Raw genomic sequence first — 21393 nt, forward strand, 5'->3', positions numbered from 1 at the left:
CTTTATCAATTTCAATAGCTGTATTCTTTCAGCAGCCGACAGCGGAACTGCTTTATCACCTCCCATCTTGGCGTTTCTATGGTGACCCACATTGCCAACTGTACACATGATGCCGTCGCTGTTATAACAACGTTCTGCTACATAAAAACACATTATTGGGATTAATAATGAAGTTTATAAGTCTGTTCAAAAGTATACATCAATATGAAGGCAAATAACACTCCTTCCAATCGTTTTTATTCACTTTATTCAGTATTAGCTTGCATAGGTTGGTACACCACAAGGGATCGTCGGGAGAGCGCGTGTTTTGATGTGCGTCGGGATGACTTGTAATACCACTTTCACTATCCCGATCAACAATCACGATAACGATCGCCTTCGGGTCCGATGACGATCGGGTCTGACTTGTAATACGGCCGCTTGTCCGAGGCTTATTGTTTGTTTTTTTAGTTAGTTGTTTTCCGGGGAGGGGCACTAACCCTCCGCCAACCCTTTTAGTCACCTTTTACGACAAGCAGGGATACTGGGGGAGTATTCTTGAAAAAACCCCCTACCCCCAGTGGGGTAGGGGGGTTTTTCTTCATAAAAAGGACACACTCATTTCTTCAACTATTAGCAGTGTATTTGTACCAGTGTACATGTATCTCTCACTGATCCATGTGAAGAATGCTTGAAACATAGCATAATTACGGTATATTATGTTCAGCAGTTTGATGCAAGGTTTCCAGTACTTAGTTTTTTGCAAAGATGGCCCATCAATCCAATATGAGATTTCTTACATTTATAGAGTGACAGTCATTTATAATCAGTCAAAAGTTGATAGGGAGAAATGAGAATTTACAGCAGTTTGAGTGCACAGATACACATCTTCAGTAAATTTTTGTGGCACACTTAAGTATATAATGGCAAGAGGCAGTTTGGGACTCACTAACTCAGTGAGATCCTATCAAATTTTCACATTTTGATAAAGGGACAAAATAGTAATATCAGTTACAAAATGGATTTGGCCCTGACTGGCACCAAGCCTCCTTCTCACTCCTAGCACCTCAATTGGTAACAGGCATTACCCTATAACCCTCTTCTCAAAGTGTAAAGACTCAAGGGTGGGGAACTGCCTGCTGAAGTATATTACTTTTAAGGGGATGTGACCAGTTTAGCCTTTGATGGCATTACATCATACAATGGCCTCAGAAATTTCTTGGGGCCATGATTAGTGCAAGACTTTCACTCTGACTGGAGTTTGTTGATGTCTATACCCACAGACACTACTAACTTAAATTGTGTATTTATCTTTTCTTAATAGAACTGAAGTTTGTTGATGTGCTATTATTGCAATTGCAGACACTCTTGGTCAGTTGGCACGTTGCATGGGAGTAGAGAATTTCCTGGTGTATGCACCTGACTGTGTGACACTTGGACTGGGACTGATGGAACGTAAGGATGACCCAGATGTACGCAAGACCTGCTACCTCCTGTTTGCCTCCTTGGCGTCTGTCATGAAGGGAGATATGGCTGCCCACCTTCCCAAAATTATGGAGCGAATGATGATGTCCCTCAGGAGCACTGACGGAGTAGTGGTAAGTTGTTGTTTATACATACATACAGTGATCCCTTGGTTATCGCGTATAATTGGTACCTAAATTGGCGCATGATAATGAATGCACAGAACCTATGGATTTTTCCTAATTTTTCCAAGGCACCTTAGGCTCAAACCCAAATTTTCCTTTTTACGACAGTTTAGACCCACATAATACAGTACATAATATTATGGTAAGAACCAGAAATACAGATAGGCTTGGTTAGGTTAATTGAGGGTGGTGACTAAGGTACAGTAAGGGAGAATATTAACCCTTTTCATGCATGGTAAGTTTCGGCAAGTTTTCTGTATCACGATTTTATTCCATCCCCCCCTCTCCACCAGCCTCCCCCCCTGCACGCCTATGAAAACATGTATTCTCGCTGTATTTTCACCACCCAAACATATATATATTGCCATAAAAACTACATCATCTTATTCACCAATATTTGTTTTAGCCGATAAGCAAAATAATACAGAGAAGTACGATTAGAGTACATTAGGCCAGTGTGAATAAACATTCAGGAACTCAATCTCACTTCCCAACATCTTAGCTCAAATGTTTTCCCTCATACCTCTAAGTGTTATTACATGTTTAAAATGTGGTAAGTGGGGGCGCACGCCATCCACTCACTCGATGTAGTGCTACTCTCGGGTGTCTGCCCTTACCTCTCCTTGATCCTTCTTTCCTTCCATCCTCTTCTGTTTTTCATTCCTTCATTCTTTCTGCGTCCTTCTCCCTACATGTGACTTTACACTCCCTCTTTTGTCTTTCTTTCCTTCATTCTTTCCTCTTCCTTCTGCCTGTGGGTGACTCTACACTGAGTGACAAGCCAAATGGTTTCATGTACACCAGGAAACCATTTACTATGCTGGGAGGTAACCATATAACAAGAATTTGGCACCTGGTGGTTTAGTGGGTAATTATGGCGCTCCAATTGAATTGAGCAAGTGAAGGTTTATATTCAAGGGGTGGTTGGTGTTTATTGCTCACGTAATGCCACTCATGGATGAGTGGGTCTGGTCAGTCTCATCTTAAATGTCAGGACCAACTTGCCTAGGCCCGGGCTTCTACGCTTCTCATGGGGCAAGACCGGATTGGATGATTTAAAAACAAAAAACAAAAACAACAACAACAACAACAACAACTAGAAAGAGGATCTCATCAGCTTTCTAATAGAGTTAGCGGCTTTTTTTATATGATTTTTAGTTTTCTAGAAAATAGCCAAAAACTAAAAGTACTTACCAACAGGAAAGTTTTTTGTTCATGGCGCGCTAGCGAAGAAGTTTTCTCGCAGATGTTATGTCTTTATTTCATCAGCGTATGTAGAACTTAATGGGCTTTCTCATGGTGTTTTCAGATTTTTCATGCACTTTATAGCTTCTGAGTAAGTCTCAGAAAACTACATTTCATTCACTGTCATGCAGCACCTTTTATATGAGACTAGCACTGTGAAAATGATTTGATATATTTCCCTACGAACACTCACGCACTATATACATATATTGCACACAAAACCATACGTAATCTGTCACTGTCTGAGAATGGTTCGATACATTTCATTCAAGGTTTGTGGCTGTGTGATGTATGTGACACCTCTCATTTTTCTGCTATGTTAGCACTTACTCAGGCAGTGCACATAATACTGTATATTTCTCTGTGCACACTCGGTGCACAATACGGTGAGTCCTCAGAATACGAAAACCTGAAGTACAAATTTTCGATGGTACGAAATCGATTAATACAGGACAAATTCCACAGTACGAAAATATCTGTCTCGATGATATGAAAATCAATACTCGATATGAAAGGAAATCCAGAGATAGCCCGATTATCCAGACTATATGATGTGAAGAGGTTCCTGAATAGTCTGAAGTCACGATTAATCTGGCGGATACAAAACACAAGTACTGTTAGATTGATTTATTTACCGGTAAATGTACACTGAAAGACACAACTATCTTCCCAGTTCAGTCTGAAGAAAATTTACACCAGGCGAAATACAATGAAAACCCTGTTTCTACTAGTGCGTGTTTCAGATGGTTCGATTTTTCGACGCTATATTCGTCAGACTTTGGGAAGATACTGGTGTCTTTCATTCTTTCATTGTACACTTGAAGCAGCAGAAAGACCTTACCAGTTCAATTCATAATCCTCCAACTTGTTTCAGTAAGTTTCTGACAACTTTCACTTTGGCAAATTACTTTTTCTTGCTGAAAAATTTCTCCCCTTTATTATCGTCACTTTCCCCTACGATCATTTCCAGTGCAGTGGAAGAAACTCAGTGTGCTCAAAGGTGGATATCGTTTCCCAATTTCCCAACTGGATGTTAGGTTAGGGTAAAATTATTAGGTACAGATAAGCTCGGTTAGGCCAGGTTTAGTTAAACACTTAGGGAAGAACAGTCCTTTCCTCCATTATGTTAATGAAATAAACAAGAGTTTTCACATCAGAACAGCTAAACATGATGGGGAAACATATTCAATAAGAAACATTTACTGTATTTACCAACCCAGAAATACAGTAATCTGAAAAATATAACAGACTATCAGGAAGAACTGATTTGGTATGGAGCTTTTACTGCTTAAAGTAAAGCGTATGTTTAGCCCCCTCAATGGCTGTGGGTTCAGATATTTGTGTGCACCCGTGGTCAGCCTTGGGACCATTTTTTCAAAGTTCTAAAATGAATTTCTCTTTCTTACATATGTGAAAAGACTCGTCTGGCACACCTGGCTCCCCCCCCCCAACCCATCCTGTGATTTGCTATGATTTGTGTAAGAATTAATAAAATTAGGATGCGTGTTACATCAGCATGTAAACATCGGCGAAAACATCTGGGACGAAGTGAACTGTGAACGCTAGACTGCTTGAGGTGGTAGAGTAGGGTCGTGTAAACACACCAGTGACCCTCATCCCCTTCCCATAATTGCTCGCAGTTTTTTATAGCTCACCCTAACTCAGCGTCACTGACACCAGTACAGTAAGGCGTTGTTCAGGGCCAGCAGCTGTGAAGGCGATAATGGAATACATTATTGTTTGTATCAGTCCTCTCTCTTTCACACATACACACAGGAACAAACAAAAGAATGAGCAGTAAATGTACACTAACTCTAAGGAGCAGAAATAACCGTGCTCAGTCGGTCCGAAATATATTGGGAAGAGTGATACCGAATGATGAAGGTGGAACTGAATGCTAACCTACAAGAACATATGGGACGAGAGAGTAATTTTTTTTCTGATTAGCAAACATTTTTGTTCCATATCGTCTCTTAAAATTGTAAAACCCATAATATTTTGTGTAAGCATACAGCCTGAAGACCTTGCCGATTCAGTTCATATTCCTCTAGTTTGTCAGACTATTTTTCTGACTATTTTGAGGGTGGTAAATTATGTTCTCTTGCTGAAGGAAACTTACTCATAATTAGGGCGCATGTTAACATAAGCATGTAAACATCGGCAAATACATCTGGAGTGAAGAGAACACCTGACTGATGGGATGGTAGAGTAGGGTCATGTACACACACCAGTGACCTTCGTTTCCTTCCTGTAATTGTTCGCAGTTTTTTTATAATGCCCTAACTCAACGTCATTGACACCGAAACAGTGAAGTGTTGTTCAAGGTCGGCAGCTATGAAGAGGTTAATGGAATACTGTATGAAAAATTCAAAATGGGCGTGTTGCATAACACCACACTCGCTTGCCGAGAGAAAACGAACTAACCCCTCTCTGGTAAACATATTTTTGCGTGCTTCTCAGTAGAGTCCATGTCCCTCCTCTCCTCACAGCCTCGCTGTACGTGAGGATATTTTCGCAGCCCTTCACCTTTTCGTATTGTTTCTCTATGCCTCCCAAGTGCCCTGCATCATCTCCAGCATTGCGGGAGCCCGCTGCAAAGAAGCAGCAGCATCGGACTCTAATTCTGGAAAGGAAATTGAAAATTATAAGACCCCATGAGGAGAGGCAGGGAATCTTGGAGATTGGGCGTGCATTAGGCCTTGCTGTTTCCACCATTGGAACTGTGACGAAGAGAAAGGAGATGTACAAGAATATGGCCACCTCCTTCTCTGCAATTGTATACAGGTATTGCTGACTTCTTAATAAGGGGGGTAAAGTTTGGTTGGGGGTCCGAGGGGGTCCTGGGACACATCCCCCCATTTATATCTATATTTCAGTGGGGAGAATCGTTCCAATATACAAAATTTCGAATTACAAAAGTTTTTTTGGTCCCTATTCCTTTCGTATATTGAGGACTTACTGTATGGATATACAGCATTTCACACAAAACCATACATAATCTATCACTGTCTGAGAACGGTGCACTATATTTCATTCAAGTATGTGGCTGTGTGGCATATTTGACACCTCTCATTCTTCCGCCGTTTGCGGTAACTCAGGCAATGCACATAATATATTTCTTTGCAAATGTATATTTCACACTAAACCATACACTTTATATCAGTATCATTATATCAGTATCACAATAGTGCCAGGCACTGTATCTATCACAGTTTAATCACTTGCTTCACTATATAGGTAAAATACAGTACTCTCATCGTTTGGGGCAGGGTTATGCAGAGTAACAAACCCTGCTATAGCAAACACGACTCCTGCCAAGGCCTAATGGCTGATAACGAGCCCGTGCTTTACGAACACTATATTTATGTTCCATAGACACAATATATATTCATAAACACTATACAATAATGATATTTCAATCATGGGTTCTGCCTTGGGTGGGTTGGGGAAAGTGGAGGAAGTTTAAAGGGATGAGGGACGGAGGACTACTCTTCCGTCTGGCTGGTGATGAGAGAATGGAATACCGACTTGTTCTGCCCCATACCAGGACCACCGGGGTTGCTAAGTGGTTACTTTGGCCACTAGACTGTCCTGCTAGAATGCATTAAAATTTGACGCAGATCGGCCGCAAACTTATTTTTTGATGAATACTGTATTTTTCTTCTTTATAACGCAATTCACATCTTCGTGTTTTGACCAGGACAAACCCAAAGAATGTGAATCGCGTCTTCATGTGTCGATGGGTTAGTCTGTTACTGGGTACACATGCCTCATTGAATCCTCGGCCAGCCACTCATCTTGCCCCCAACTGTAGACTTCTGAGGTAAATGTGTTCTTTAACCCACGCCGTCCCGTCGACGTATGGGTACGTTGCAACGATTTGCATTTGCCAGTTCCGGTGACGTACCGGTACGTCATGCAATTGCAATGTGCATAATTTCCACATTTTTCAAAATTCGCGCTTGATTTGCGGTACGTACCCTCGCATGACCTTCCCCTACCTGCCACCAGGCGGGGACACTCGGCGACCCCGCGCGACCCGCGCTAGCCCACCACTCGTCCACTCACCTGGTAGCCACGGTCCTGCTCAGACATGGCTAAGAGAGGTCTCTCAGACAGCAAAATTCAAGTCGCCCTGGACACCTTTACTGGCGACAGTGATTCCCCACTGGACGACGAGGATATGGACAAGGATTATGTGCAGCCAGAGGAGGAAGAAACCACCAGCAGTGACGAGGAAGTTCCATCTCCCAGGAAGCGGCAGTACGTGACTTACCGTGCTGCTAGAGAGGGGCAGGAGGCAAAGAAGGCACGTGCAATATCCTATCCCTATCCCCAGCTTGATTTGGAACCAGAATACGAGGACGAGGATGAGGATGAGGACGATGACGGAGCCGTGGGACGTGCTGCCACGTGGTATGGACGTGAGGTAATAACACATCGTGGCCCAGAGCGCACACCACGTCGTATGAGCAGGTATGGGCCTAGCATTTTGTTTGGGGAGCTAGGAAGTCAAGTGGAGGGAGTGGGGAGTGAAAGGGAAAGTCCAGGGAGGATTAGGGAAAGTGAGAGTGACGTGAGTGAGTCATTGCTCTCCCTACGTAGTGTGAGGCGGCATAGTGGATCACGTGGGCCAGTGCGGGTGCGTTCCTTATCACGTGGGGTTGTGAGGGAGGGGGAAGGTGGGGAGGAACCACTCCAAAGCACGGCTTATGCTCCTCAATATCCCCTAACACGTGGTCGAGCTAGGGTGCGTGAGAGAGCACGTGGTGTTGTAATGGAAGGGGAAGGTGGGGAGGAACCACTTCCCAGCACGTCTTATGCTCCCCAATATCCCCTAACACGTGGTCGAGCTAGGGTGCGTGAGAAAGCACGTGGTGTTGTCATGGAGGGGGAAGGTGGGGAGGAACCACTCCCCAGCACGTCTTCTGCTCCCCAATATTCCCCTATTTCATCCCCACAGCCCCCTAATGTTCCTCAAGGCCGTAAGGGTAAGGGAAAGGGAAAGGGTAAAGGCAGAGGGAAGAGGAATGACAGTGGGGAAGCCCTCCGCACTCCTTCTCCCCCACCTCCCCAACCAGGATCTCCTCCCCACCCAGACGAAGGCGGTGATGGGGGATGATGGGGACGAGGGATTTGTGTCGTGGGATTGTGAGGATGGGAGTGATTTTTCTCCCCTCATTCACCCCTTCACTGAGCAGGGGCGATCTGGCTTCATTGCTCCAGGAATTCACCGTAATTCCACCAGGTTGGATTTTTTCCACCTGTTTTTCAGTGAGGCATTTGTTGATCAGATTGTATACCAAACCAACCTGTTTGCAAGCGCCCAGCGCCTAGAGAGTGAAAGATTGGGAACAAGGAGTAGGCATTTTATCATCTATGATTACCCTGTCTCCCTTCCAAAAATGTTCTTATTTTTTGCCCTGGTCCTTTTGATGGGTATTATAAGAAAGAATAGAATTCCTGCTTACTGGACTAGGGACCCTGTTATGTTTACCCCAATATTTGGTCAAGTGATGAGCCGTAATCGGTTTCAACAAATTCTAAGTCGCCTCCATTTCTATGATGCTCATGACCCTGCAAATGGAAACATCACTGATAAAATGAGGTGAATTAGGTTGGTCTTTGATCACCTCAGGCAAACCTTTCGTTCCTCATTCTATCCCTATAGAGACCTCGTCATAGACGAGAGTCTCGTGTTGTGGAGAGTCAATATTTCATTCAGACAGTATATACCCAGCAAAAGGCACCGTTTTGGGTTCAAGATCTTTGTTATGTGCGACTGTAGGACTGGATACGTGCAAGACATAGTCTTGTACACCGGTGCACAGACAGACATAATAGAAGATCGAAGTATTGGACTGTTGGGAGCAGTGGTAAAGACGATGATAGAAGACTACCTTCATCATGGTCACGTTCTCTACCTCGACAATTGGTACACTAGCCCTCTTCTCGCTCGTTATCTTCACACGCATGAAACGGGAGTCTGTGGAACCGTAAAGGTGAACCGGCGTCACATGGCCAAGGAGGGCGGAAACTTGCAAGGAATAAGGTTGTCTTCTTCAAAGCCAACAACATCCTTGCAACAATGTGGAACCACAACAGAGAAGTAAGCCTCTTGTCCACGGTTCACCGCCCCTTGATGCACCGTACTGATTCCTTTGATTACCGTAGCGAGAACAGGCGTCATGTTTGGAAACCTGAGTGTGTTATGGATTACAATATAAACATGCGCCTCGTGGACCTGTCAGACTCCATGATATCGACGGTAGAGTGTGCCAGGACCACGATGAAGTGGTATAAAAAACTGTTCTTTCACTTGCTAGATATCACTGCTCTGAATTGCCACCACCTTCACGCCATGACCACAGGAGTTCAGGAAACCTTTGAAGGGTTTGTGAGGGAGCTCACACGAGAAATCTTTACAAAGTATGCTGTTGAAAGGCCCCAACATCACACCCGCACTGCCCATATTGCCCAAACTCCCCAGAGAATATCCGGCCGCCATTTCCCCACTCCTATCCCTCCCCAGCCAAACAGACCTAGGCCCCAACGCAGGTGTCACGTGTGCAGTAATTCCCAGGTGAGACTCACGACACAGAGGAAGGACACCTGCTATGAGTGCGTGCAGTGTGACGTGGGTCTCTGTATTCACCCATGTTTTAGTGAATATCACACGTTGATGCAATTTTAGTATGGTGTGAATGCGAAAGGACGCAGAAATTATGAGGTAAATGCGACAGACAGACGCTCAGTGAAATTATCAGTCATGTTGATCTCCAAATATTAGTATAAAGTGCATACGGGTAGAACATAAGTGAAAACATTGTAAGTAAGTATATAAATCTGCCCTAAGTTGAAACTTACATAGCGAGGGTTTTATGATGCGATATTCTGTCGCTCAGTGCAATAAATACGGCCCGTAATTATATAATTATTATTATTGGAAATTCTTACGGGTATAATATAAGTTCAAATTATTGTAAGTGCTGATATATATTCTAAGTCAAATATTCATAGCGTGTGTATAGAGATGCAATTTCCTGACGCTCAGTTGAATGAATAAGGCACGTATTAGTCAAAATAAAAGTCAGCAAGTGATAAAGTGAATAATTAGTATATAAGTGTGTGAGTGAATTAGTATATAAGTGTGTGAGTATTATGTTTGTCAAAACATTCCTTGCGAGGGTATTTTCATGTGATTTTCTCACGCTCACTTGAATAAATAATGGCAGTAAGTATGTACAGTGCATTATAGGGGTGTAAACGTGTGTAATGTAAGTGGGAAATTATAAGCGGAGTGAATAAATAAAGTAGATGATGAAACACGAGTGTTTGAGATCATGGTTGCTACGTGAATATGCGCTAGCATATCGCTAAATGCCCTTGTAATGAATGAAAATAATTGAAAACCTTTACAGTGGTGGAGGAAAGGTTCTATGTAAAGGGGAAAATAATTGGAAAGTGATAAAACAATTTGGTATGTTGAAATACGAGTCATAGCGAGTGCGCTTACTAAGCTGATGTGCGCTATACTTATGCTGCATGTCATCATAATGAATGAAAACATCTGAAAACACTTACAAACAGTTGTAATTGGTAAAACAATTGGTAAAATGTCATTGAAACAGAAGTATACAAGTAGAAAAAATGATAGGTTGACTCATACCAGACACTTAGCATATAGCATGTTACGACTCGGACCGAACTCGCTATGCTCGCGCGATGGTACAATGCTTATTTTTCATACATATGTGTCTGAAATCCATTATATTGTTACTGTTATTTATTAGTTCAAATTCAATAAATATAGAGGTGTTGTGTGTTGTTTCTCCCATTATTCCTTACCATAGAAAACGTAAACGCATATCCAACCCATTACAGAACACCATACCTGCCGGGGGGAACCGTACCTGTACGGACCACTTATAGACCGCGGGAACCACTTTCTTTGTGATTTTCCTTCGTTTCTTGACCTAAGCGGAAGTTTTAGCAAAAAAAATTTTTTTCCAAAAAGGCTCGGGACTGGGGGATGTCATAGGTGCAGAAAACCTCGGGACGTGACTAGTTAATATAAGTTGCAACAAAACCTTAAACCTCTTAATCTCAAAGTTGTTTTTCATATTTATGTTATTATTTTTATGGTGGTTAACAATTGCCACAATGGTTAAATGATGCTTACAGCACTCATTGGTGCTGAAGAGATGGACACCATCTTGTGGTGTTCCGAAGACAGATGAACTCCATCATGTGCTGTGCCGAAGACAGACAAACAGACGCCATCTTAGAATCTTATTTTTGGAATAATTTTACACATCAGTGTATTCCTACAAAATATCAAGATTGAAAACAAAAAATACCTCTCACAACCAGCTCCTGACAGTATTCTCTCCAACCCCCCCTCCGTCTCCACGATCATCACGCTGATGTAGAAGTGATCACACGACGTCTTGCCAATAGTTTAACAATGTACTGATACAAACAGTCTTGAAGTTTCTACGACGAACCAACGAACTATAACCATCTACAATCAGCTACAAGTAACAACTCTACGAATCGTTTGTATAATCTTCTACACGCGCCTACAAGAAGCGGCAGTCTTCATCCCACAATGAGTAAATCACAAGAAAAAAGGACCGCGAATGCATCGAGAAAGAAAAACAAAACAAACAAACGAAGAATGAGACACGACTCACAACTCACAACCACCAGACCTCACCCTCCTCTCTCTGCTACCTCCACCCAACCTCCACCGCTGATGCAGGAGTGAAGAGGTCAAGACGACGAAGCAAATACCAAGTCCATATTCACAACTCATCTTACTCACTCATCTTCACTCAAGTTACTCATCGCTACTCATTTACTCACCACAGCTACCAATGTGGGAAGTCGACGTCACCATACGTGTGCTGAGACAACGCCAAGCCGTGTGTCTGACACCCCACAACACGTCAATCAACCCGTGAAGAACAACGCTATCACCACGTGCAACACCACTCACACCATTTCCACCACGGTAAAAATTAGTGAGTTACATAGTTACTTCATTTATACAATACTCAGTGATAGACAAAAAACTTATGCACAAACATATAAAACATGCTGTATAGTTACAACTTAAATTCATATACCTACTTCAGTTATCATCATAATTCAGTCATTAAATACTTGAACGAACAGTAAATATTCTACACTGTATATATTCATTCATTTATTATAGCATTTATTTACTACCAACGATTGTTACCATTTATACCTACATAAAATACGTGTTTCATACATACAGCTATGCATTATTACATCTACAAAGGACTAAAGAAAATATACCATCACAGTTACTCAGTGAGCGATTAAATGAACTGTATTAAACATTTATTAATTAAAGCTACCTAGTGGAAACAGACAAATTAAGTTAAAAAAAAAAAAAAAAAAAAAATGGCCAACACAAATGACGTTAGCAAGAATGAACATCATCAACACAATCGTGAAGACAAAGATTTCCACACAGTGCTGACACATATATTGCCCACGATAGGTACAAGTGAAGAACAAGTCAGTGTATATAGTGTATATATAATTTTTATGTAAAATAACAAAATATGGGGCTATATAATATCATATTCAGTAATATTGGTGCAATATAAACTAAACCTTAACCCGCCCCGTCCCGTCGACGTATGGGTACGTTGCAACGATTTGCATTTGCCAGTCCTGGCGACGTACCAGTACGTCGTGCAATTGCAAGGTCCCTAATTTGCACAATTTTCAATTTTCACGCGTGATTTTTCATATGTATACACGGGACACCTTCTTCTATTCCTCTACAAGATGCCAAGCAGGGACAATGCCTTACACTGCATAACCTCCCCCCTCCCCCCCTCACGCCATTGTCTCTGCAATGGACCTGTTACCAGTGACCTGGCTATTAAAGATATTCAGGGCCAGAGTGATTCCCCAATCGATGACAATGTGGAGGACAATGTTTACATAGCATTAGAAGAAGAAACAGCCAGAAATAATGATCAGGTAATGTGGCAAAAAAAGGTCAGGTATGGTGATTAATTAGTGAGTGAAACAGTGTTTATAATGCCTTTATTACTGCTTGAAAACCGATATACTCTCATACTACATATATATTCGTACCAAGTAAATAAATAAATACCGTTTATGAGTGGATAAAATAGTTACCCTCCCATAGAACTCGTTTTCTTTGGTGCCAGCATGTTAGAAAACCCAGTCAGGTAAGGAGGAACTCCTACCTGGATTGGGTATTTTAAACCTCAGGTGAGCGATTTCTCTATGAATTTTCGATGTTTCTCACCAAAAGCGAAGGTTTTAGCCAAAAAAAAAATTTTCGAAAATACCTCGGGACTGGGGGATGTCGGAGGTGCGGAAAACCTCGAGACGTGACGGGTTAAAAAAGGGTCCCAAGGGAATTAGCCAGCAATTATGCAACCTTGAACAACACCGAAAAAGTGTAGACAAACGAAGGAAAACAAACTACAGAAAATCAATACATACAAAAAAAAAAAAAAAAAAAAAAAAAAAAAAAAACCAGTAAGATCACATAACAAACAAATGAAAATAAGCGTAAGTATTACTACAAATGCCAAAATACCACATAAACTCCTTCTATAAGTGAAACAAAAAGCAAATTGTTGTCTCCACAAGCAAGTGGCATGGCATATCATCACATAAACTCCTTCAATAAGTAAACTAAAAAGCAAATTGTTGTCTCCACAAGCAAGTGGCATGGCACATCACCACATAAACTCCTTCTATAAGTGAAACAAAAAGCAAATTGTTGTCTCCACGAGCCAGTGGCATGTCACATCATCACTATCATCGACCGCAGCATGACCGGGTTCAGTGTCAGGACTGCAATTATTACAATTATGGAACTAGAAATGATATGTAACTACAAACAATATGTAACAATTATGTAACAGTTGCATTAACAAGATGTAACTTTTATGTAACTTCAGCTACAATTATAAGGCCAACACAATTATGTAACAGTTGCATTAACAAAATGTAACTACAGTTATAGGGCCAACACAATTATGTAATAGTTGCATTAACAGGATGTAACTTTTATGTAACTTTAACTACAGTTATAAGGCCAACACAATTATGTAACAGTTGCATTAACAAAATGTAACTACAGTTATATGACTAACACAATTATGTAACAGTTGCATTAATAAAATGTAACTACAATTATAAGGCCAACACAATTATGTAACAGTTGCATTAACAAAATGTAACTACAGTTATAAGGCCAACACAATTATGCATTACCACAATGTTACTACTATATTATATAAAATCATACAATTTTGGTGAATGAATTTGGGACAGTGTGTAGGAGGAGGAATCTGAAAGTTAATGTAAACAAAAGTAAAGTTATGGTGTTTGAGAGGAATGAAGTCACAGAGTGTGCAGTGAGGTTGGATGGTGAGGATATGGAGAATGTGAGTGCATTCAAGTACTTGGGTAGTGTGATGAGTAAGGATGGAACTCTGGGGGATGAAGTACGTGAAAGGGTACAGCAGGGAAGAAAGGTTGTTGGTACACTGAAAGCAGTGATGAGAAATAGGGAGGTGAGTATGGAAGTTAAGAAGTCACTGCTTGATGGTATTGTGATCCCTACCCTGACGTATGGAAGCGAGGCGTGGACCTTGCAAGAGGGGAACAAGTCAAGAGTGAGAGCAGTGGAAATGAGTTACTTGAGAGGAGCATGTGGAGTGACGTGGAGGGACAGGTTGACGAATGAAGAAGTGAAGGAACGTTGTGGGGTAGATGTGGATGTGGTTGAAAAGATTAGGAGAAATACACTGAGGTGGTTTGGACATGTGGAGAGAATGGAGAATGAAAGACTGACTAAGAGGGTGTATGTAGGTGAGGTGGAGGGAGGGAGAGGGAGGGGTAGACCGAGGATGAGGTGGAGGGATGGAGTTGAGAGGTATATGAGGGAGGGGGGGGTGAGTTGGGGGGAGGGGAGTCAAATGGTGGGTGACAGAGTGACTTGGAGGCGTTTTGTCTGTGGCCACCCTTTGCGGGATTAGGGCGTCGGGCTATAGATAGATAGATAGATAGATAGATACAATTTTACCACAATTCTGTATTACCAGAATCATCATACAAGGTAGGTGAAATATTAGACATTACTAAAGGGATAACTCAATATGTAATGTAATAACCTAGCAGTATTACCATTGCACAATTATATGCGTATGTCTGTTATACATACACACCTTACAAAATGTCATACAACAACCATTGCATTTATTCAAATATGTATACAACTTGTTTAAAATGTAATATTACTGGATCAGTACAATATTAACATGAATATTATATGTATACAATATTATAATCAGTATTATGTACTAATAGATTAGCATATATCAATAATAATTGTTGTCGGAGGACCTCCAGTACGTGGCCGAGCAGTGTCAGGACTCCATATTATAATTACAAATCATAATAGATAGATAGATAGATAGATAGACAGACAGATAGACGCAGCAAGTCAGATGATGAGAAGGTATTGTGTCTGCGAGAATCGAGCAGTGCTAAACATGCTTACACACTCCAATGCTTGATAGGCACATGACAGCGCCTCGTGACCATACACAGACATACACACATACTCACACACAGGCTTCTAGAACATTCCAACAACAGCGTAACACACGTGACACGACCCCTGCTACACCAGAATTTAGGAAGCAGAGCTCAGAAGGAGACAGGCCATAGAACCGGCAGGTAGTAGGGAGAACGAGCCTAGCAACATGGGCGAGAGGGAAAAGAGAGAGAGAGAGAGAGAGAGCGAGACAAGGAGGTAGCTCGAGGGACTCTACTTTATACTTCACTCTGTGTGAGAGACTTTGTTAATATTTCCAAGACAAATAAAAATAGTCCTGTACCATTCTTTACCTCTCCTGTCATTGCATGACAAAAGGGAACCAAGATTATCTACTTACAAAGCTACTCACGTATAACAACCTCTCGTCCACAAGTCTAATATATATATAACTAATCCACAAAACTTCACTACAAGTTTCTACAAAGTTATTGTGAGACCATTGCATGCCACAAGATGGCCTAGGACGCTGAATTTTGCACTGCCAGGTGTGTCGGAACTTCCTCTTCAATATGGCAAGGGAAAAAAATCAATTTTCGAAAATTCAGAAAATGGCCCTGTCGTCGGCCAGGGGTGCACGTAAAATTCCGGACCCACGGCCACGGAGGGGTTAAGAATATATGGAGTGGATGGGAAATTATTGAGTGTTGTGAAGAGTATGTACGCGGGAGCTAGGGCTACAGTGCGTGTGGATGGTGAGCTGAGTGAGTTCTTTGATCTAAATGTGAGACTGAAACAGGGATGTGATGATGTCTCCATGGCTGTGTAATATGTTCATGGATGGGGTTGTAAAGGGGTTGCAAGGTAAGGCAGTGGATGTGGGGGTGGCTCTACTGAATGAGGGTGAAGTGTGGAAGATTCTGGTGTTGCTGTTTGCTGATGATACAGTATTGTTGAGTGAAGATGAATGGGAGTTGCAAGGTTTGGTGAATGAATTTGGAACAGTGTGTAAGAAGAGGAATCTGAAAGTTAATGTAAACAAAAGTAAAGTTATGGTGTTTGGGAGGAATGAAGTCAGAATCCACTGTGAGGTTGGATGGTGAGGATATGGAGAATGTGAGTGCATTCAAGTACAGTGGGCTCGCATAGTGCGCGAGAGATTGGGCGGTGCACGAGCTTGTGCACTGGGAATTCGCGTACTAGGAATACATAATCTTACGGGAATAATTACATATGGGCGGTACCCCTTCATACCTGGAGATTTTTTGGCCCTTAGAGACATAATAAAGGTCATATGTTTCAGACATTGTACTAAAGCTATAGCTACAATAACAAAAATATGGGTAGTCACCTTAACAACAGTAGACAACAGGCCTGATGACCTTAAATAACAGGGGTTCCGAGGCGCGGCAACACTTACAGCGCCACACTCCCTACCGCACCAGCACTTCCCTCCGCAGACTCCTCTTGATCACCTTCCCCAGAAGCATCCAAGTCACTCACTTCGACCATAAACCCTTCAAAGTCCAATGCTGACACTTCTGACATTGCATCCTCTTCATCCTCAACAGGATCAGGAGCAGACGATGTCGATGGTTCCGCTATTTCACCAACTTGACCCCGCTGTGTGTAGCTTGTTATGAGCGTCTGTCTTCTCCTGTTTATTTCTTCCCTGTGCCTGTCTGTGTAGAAACGGAAGAGTTTGTCGATACCAACCAGAAGTTCCTCCGTTCTTAGGTTGCTCACTTCCTGTGCCTTCACCTCTTCCTTGAGCTGCGCATCAACATGACGACACGTGACGCGCTCTGTGAGGGGTGGTCGCGCACTAGTAGAAAATGGCATTTTTGAGCCACTCCTTGCCTCTGCCTCGCATTCTGTGCGGTAAACTTGCGCATTAAAGGGTTTTTGGTTATGATTTTTGGTCACTTGTGCATAAGGCGAATCGCGCACTGTGTGAGCCCACTGTACCTGGGTAGTGTGATCAGTAAGGATGGAACTTTGGGGGGTGAAGTGCGTGAAAGGGTACAGCAGGGAAGGAAGTTGGTTCACTGAAAGCGATTATGAGAAATTGGGAGGTGAGTATGGATGTGAAGAAATCACTGCATGATAGTATTGTGATCCCTACCCTGACATATGGAAGCAAGGTGTGGACCTTGCTAGAGGGGAACAAGTCAGGAGCGAGAGGGTTAGAAATGAGTTACCTGAGAGGAGCATATGGAGTGACGTGGAGGGACAGGTTGACGAATGAAGAAGTGAAAGAACATTGTGGGGTGGATTTGGATGTGATTGAGATAATTAGGATAAATAAACTGAGGTGGTTTGGACATTTGGAGAGAATGGAGAATGAAAGACTGACTAAGAGGGTGTATGTAGGCGAAGTGGAGGGAGGGGAAGACCAGGGATGAGTTCGAGGGATGGAGTTAAGAGGTATATGAGGGAGGGAAGAGTGAGCTGGGGGGAGGGCAGTCGAATGGTGGGTGACAGTGACTTGGAGGTGTTTTGTCTGTGGCCACCATTTGTGGGATTTGGGTGTCCAGCTATAGATAGATAGATAGGTAGATAGAATTGGGGAAAATAAACAAAAATGCAACTACCAGGAATATTCCTTTTTATTTTTTTTTATTTTTTTATTTTTTATTTTTTTTGAGTAATACATAAAAGAGTGCATGTATAATTGGTATGCAGCACAAAATCAGCATGGTATCTACCTTGATGTAGCTGTGGTGAATTTTTAAACTACTGGGCCAGACTGTGACCTTCTATCGTACCACTGACTAATGAAGTGTGCATGGGTGGGGTGTGAGTGGCTGAAAAAGCTCCAGATGCTTCCACATATTTTAAGTAATTTGTCAACAGTCTACCCCAAAACAATGAACAGAACTTAGAATTTTAACCTGACACTGGAGCTGGAAGTTGCAAGGCACCTAGGAACGGCTTTGGCCATATATCACAGTTAATGGGTTTACTATATTAACATAAAAATGTGAGACTGGTGTGGCATGAAAATGAAAAGTTAAGAGTATGAGCAGTGGATATGTAGTTACTGAGGAATGTGTGTAGAGAGTGGATAGGATAAACAATAATGTAGCAAGTGAAAGATGCAGATTAAGGAAGTGTGTGGATATGAGAGTTATAGAGTGCATAGACAGTATGGTCGTATTGAGAGAATGGGTATGAATAGAGTAATAAATAGAATATATGTGAGCGAGTTTAAGATGAGATGAGGCATGATAGACCAAGAAGAAAGTGAATAGAAATATTAAATGTGTAAAAGTGAGGTATGGAGGGTGATGAGGCTTGCTTTTTTTTTTTTTTTTTTTTTTTTTTTTTTTTTTTTTTTTTAATAATAATAATAAGGAGGAAGGAACCAAAGGCCAGGAACCCACAAATCATTCCTTGTAAGAAAAAAAATAAAGACAACAAAAAGAGAGCCAAATTCAAGCTTCATTAATTTTGAGATGCCTGGACACAATGCATTTGAGAGACTGGAGATCATTGGAAGCAGGAAATACAGACAGAGGGAGACAGGTACAGAGTTGACCTGTTGCATAAATGAAGGACTGGAAGTAATGGATAACTTTTGCATTAGAGAGCTGGACAGAAATGGGATGAGAGTTTGTTGTTAGACGAATGCTACGCACCTGTCGTAGAGGTGGAGGGATGCAAGCAGACAGTTTAGAGAAGCAGTTACCATTTAAGTACAATAGTGATAGAAAAGAGATAAAGATGCAACAGTGCAGTGAAGAGACAGGGGTTGAAGGGAGCCAGTAAGAGGAGGAGAGTTAATGAGACTAAAAGCCTGACTCCACCTTATTGAGAAGAGCTGTATGTGGGGAGCCTCCCCACACGTGAAAGTTGTACTCAACACAGGTGAATAAAGCCCGTGTATAAAGTCAACAACTGTGTGGGGGTAAAGAAGGTACGGAGTTGGCTTAGCACACTTAATCTCTTGGAAGCAAATTTTACAAGAGATTTAATATAATCTTTCCGAGATAAATCCCAAGAGAATGAAACCCCCGGTATGTTTAAGGATGATGCAGGATTGAGCTGGATATAATTAAACATCAGTGGGTATTCCTGTGGAAGATTTTGATGGGTTGTTAGGTGTAAGAACATAGTTTTTGATGCATTAAAAACAACAAAATTTACTTTTACCCCAGTCAGAGATACGAGCCAAGTCAAACATTGTGTGCCATAGCCTCATCCCTTGTTTGTTGAAGTAACTGCTGAGTGGGTTGAGCTGGTTTGAAAAAACTTTGTACAGAGGAATGTATGAAGTGTTGGACCTCTGCATATTTTCCATTGAAGTGATAAATGTCTTTCTGAGCCTAGCATATAGGTTGTATGAAGCATCTTTGTTCTTGTTGTATTATTTGTTCATTTTGTTTATAGAGGCTCCAAATGCTTACATGCTTTAGACTTGGTCACCTAATAGTTGTTATCCACAGTGCTTGAACTCTGGGCCTGGCAGCCTTCCTATTAATTCCCTTGCTTGGTTGTGTTCGTTTTAGGTTGATTTTGGATTCCAGGGGCTTGAATGAAGAGAAATGAGTATGTGTCCCATTTCATTGGGCAGCCTTTTTGTCAGTTTCTGATCCCCCCCGCCCTTGCTTTTTGGGCCCTACCTCACTGTATCCGTAAGTGAAAAGAAAATGATGGGGTAATGATAATCATGTTGCACGCTATTTGTAATTTTTGGAAATTGGGTCAGTTTGATGATTTGCTGTTTGTTACTTTGATACAGACACACTTCAAGGATGATGATGCAGGTTTGCCGACAACAATTGAAGGTCTGAGTGAATCTGAAGAAGAAGATGAGGGTGAGGTGGACCTCCTTGGCAATGAGGATGGTGATGATGATGATGTAGCAGGATACTCGGTGGAGAATGCCTTCTTGGAAGAGAAAGAGGACACATGTGTGGCACTCAGGGAGTTGGCATTGCATTGTGGGTAAGTTATCATTAATTCCTTTTTCAGGGATTTGTATTGTAGTAATCCATTTTCTGCAACAGGTTCACCAACCATGGTTTTCATGTATCCATGTTTTAGTATCTGTATACCATTTATCAGCCCCTTATTGTTTGTCATGGTGCTTGAAGCTCTCACACATGACTTCAGAAATGGGCACCCATGGGAGATATTGTATGCTAATGGCTTTGTGTTGGTTACAGAGAATGAAAGGGAGACAGAGGAAAGATTTCGGAAGTGGAGAGATGGAATGGGGCACAAGGGTTTGAGAATAAATGTGGATAAAAAAAAATGATGAGAACCAGGGTTGGTGGCAGTACTGTAAAAGCAGAGAGCGAGTGGCCATGTGTGGTTTACCACAAGGGTGTTGGGGGTAACTCAGTCTTGTGCAGTATTTGTGATAAATGGGTGTGCAAGAGATATCGTGTTTCTAAAGATAGACTGCATGATAATGCGTATTTTCTGTGTGGTGTGTCATGGGTGAAAGGACTGATTTGCCGGTGAGGCTCTTGAATGTGTGGAAGAGCTTTGTTGTTTGGGGGACGTATTATATGCTGGAGGTGGGGCTGGAGCTCACTCTGTGGCTAGGGTAGGGAGTGGTTGGAGGTAGTTCAGGGAGCTGTTGCCTCTCCTGAGTTGAGAGGGCTCTCTGTCTGTGCTAAGGGAATTTTGTGTGTGGCATGTGGTAGGAGTGTAATGCTGTATGGCAGTGAAACCCGGTTGGTAAAGGATGAGAATAAAACTCATACGTACAGAAGGGCCAGTGATTAGATGGATGTGTAGTGTCCTTCAGTGTTAGGCATGGAGGAACTAAGTTTACAATGAAGAGTTGAGAGGAAGGATGGGACTGGAGTATATTGGTGTTGCGACGAGGAGGGGTAGATTGGGAGGCTTTGGGCATGTGTAGAGGATGGAGGATGACAATTGGGTACAGAAGGTGAGAAGTGTGGAAGTTGAGGGTAG

General features: G+C 42.1%; 1 protein-coding gene across 1 annotated transcript in view; it reads left to right on the forward strand.

Moving 5' to 3' along the window:
- The window catches only part of LOC145392974 (importin-4-like), a 332091-nt gene that overhangs the window by 247476 nt on the left and 63222 nt on the right, over window positions 1–21393 (forward strand). The window contains exons 12-13 of the mRNA XM_080267268.1: window positions 1342–1577; window positions 20207–20412. Of these exons, the coding sequence (XP_080123394.1) occupies window positions 1342–1577; window positions 20207–20412 (442 nt within the window). The remainder of the gene's footprint in view (window positions 1–1341; window positions 1578–20206; window positions 20413–21393) is intronic.

This window comes from Coenobita brevimanus, chromosome 23 (genome assembly GCF_032717465.1).
Source record: "Coenobita brevimanus isolate Jiangsu-jjx chromosome 23, ASM3271746v2, whole genome shotgun sequence".
Taxonomy (NCBI): Eukaryota; Metazoa; Arthropoda; class Malacostraca; order Decapoda; family Coenobitidae; genus Coenobita; species Coenobita brevimanus.